Source organism: Eimeria tenella, genomic scaffold, assembly GCF_000499545.2.
Source record: "Eimeria tenella Houghton genomic scaffold, Eth_scaff2932, whole genome shotgun sequence".
Classification (NCBI taxonomy): Eukaryota; Apicomplexa; class Conoidasida; order Eucoccidiorida; family Eimeriidae; genus Eimeria; species Eimeria tenella.
In genome coordinates, this window is record NW_013542809.1 from 1,399 (window position 1) to 1,805 (window position 407).

The window sequence follows — 407 nt, forward strand, 5'->3', positions numbered from 1 at the left end:
GGTTCGTGCTGCAGTGCAAGACAAGCAGCAGCAGCAGCAGTAGCAGCAGCAGCAGCGAGAAACGCCTCATAAAAAGGGCAAGCGGACATAAGCAGCAACAGACAAAGACAGCAACAGCCAGACCAGCAGCAGCAGCGAAAGCAGCAGAAGCAGCAGCAACGACAGCAGCACGGACAGCAGCAAAAGGCAAAGAGGCAAACGGCTGAAGCAGCCACAGAAGCAGCAGCAGAACAGCAGCACAGCAGCAACTAAGAAAGCCTGCTGTCTCTGCTGCTGCGGCGTACGTACACCTCAGTCTCTCGCAGCAAAGAGGGGCTGCTCTCGTCTTCCATCCAGATGTTTGCTGCTGGCGGCTCTGCTGCTGCTGCTGCCGCTGCTGCTGCTGTGTCCTCTGCTGCTGCTGCCCA

At 58.0% G+C, this 407-nt stretch overlaps 1 protein-coding gene across 1 annotated transcript in view; it reads right to left on the minus strand.

Moving 5' to 3' along the window:
• ETH_00041340 (uncharacterized protein) overlaps positions 1-407 on the minus strand; it is a gene marked incomplete at both ends in the record, with an annotated part of 2,264 nt that overhangs the window by 251 nt on the left and 1,606 nt on the right. The window contains 2 exons of the mRNA XM_013375643.1: positions 1-8; positions 291-405. Of these exons, the coding sequence (XP_013231097.1) occupies positions 1-8; positions 291-405 (123 nt within the window). The remainder of the gene's footprint in view (positions 9-290; positions 406-407) is intronic.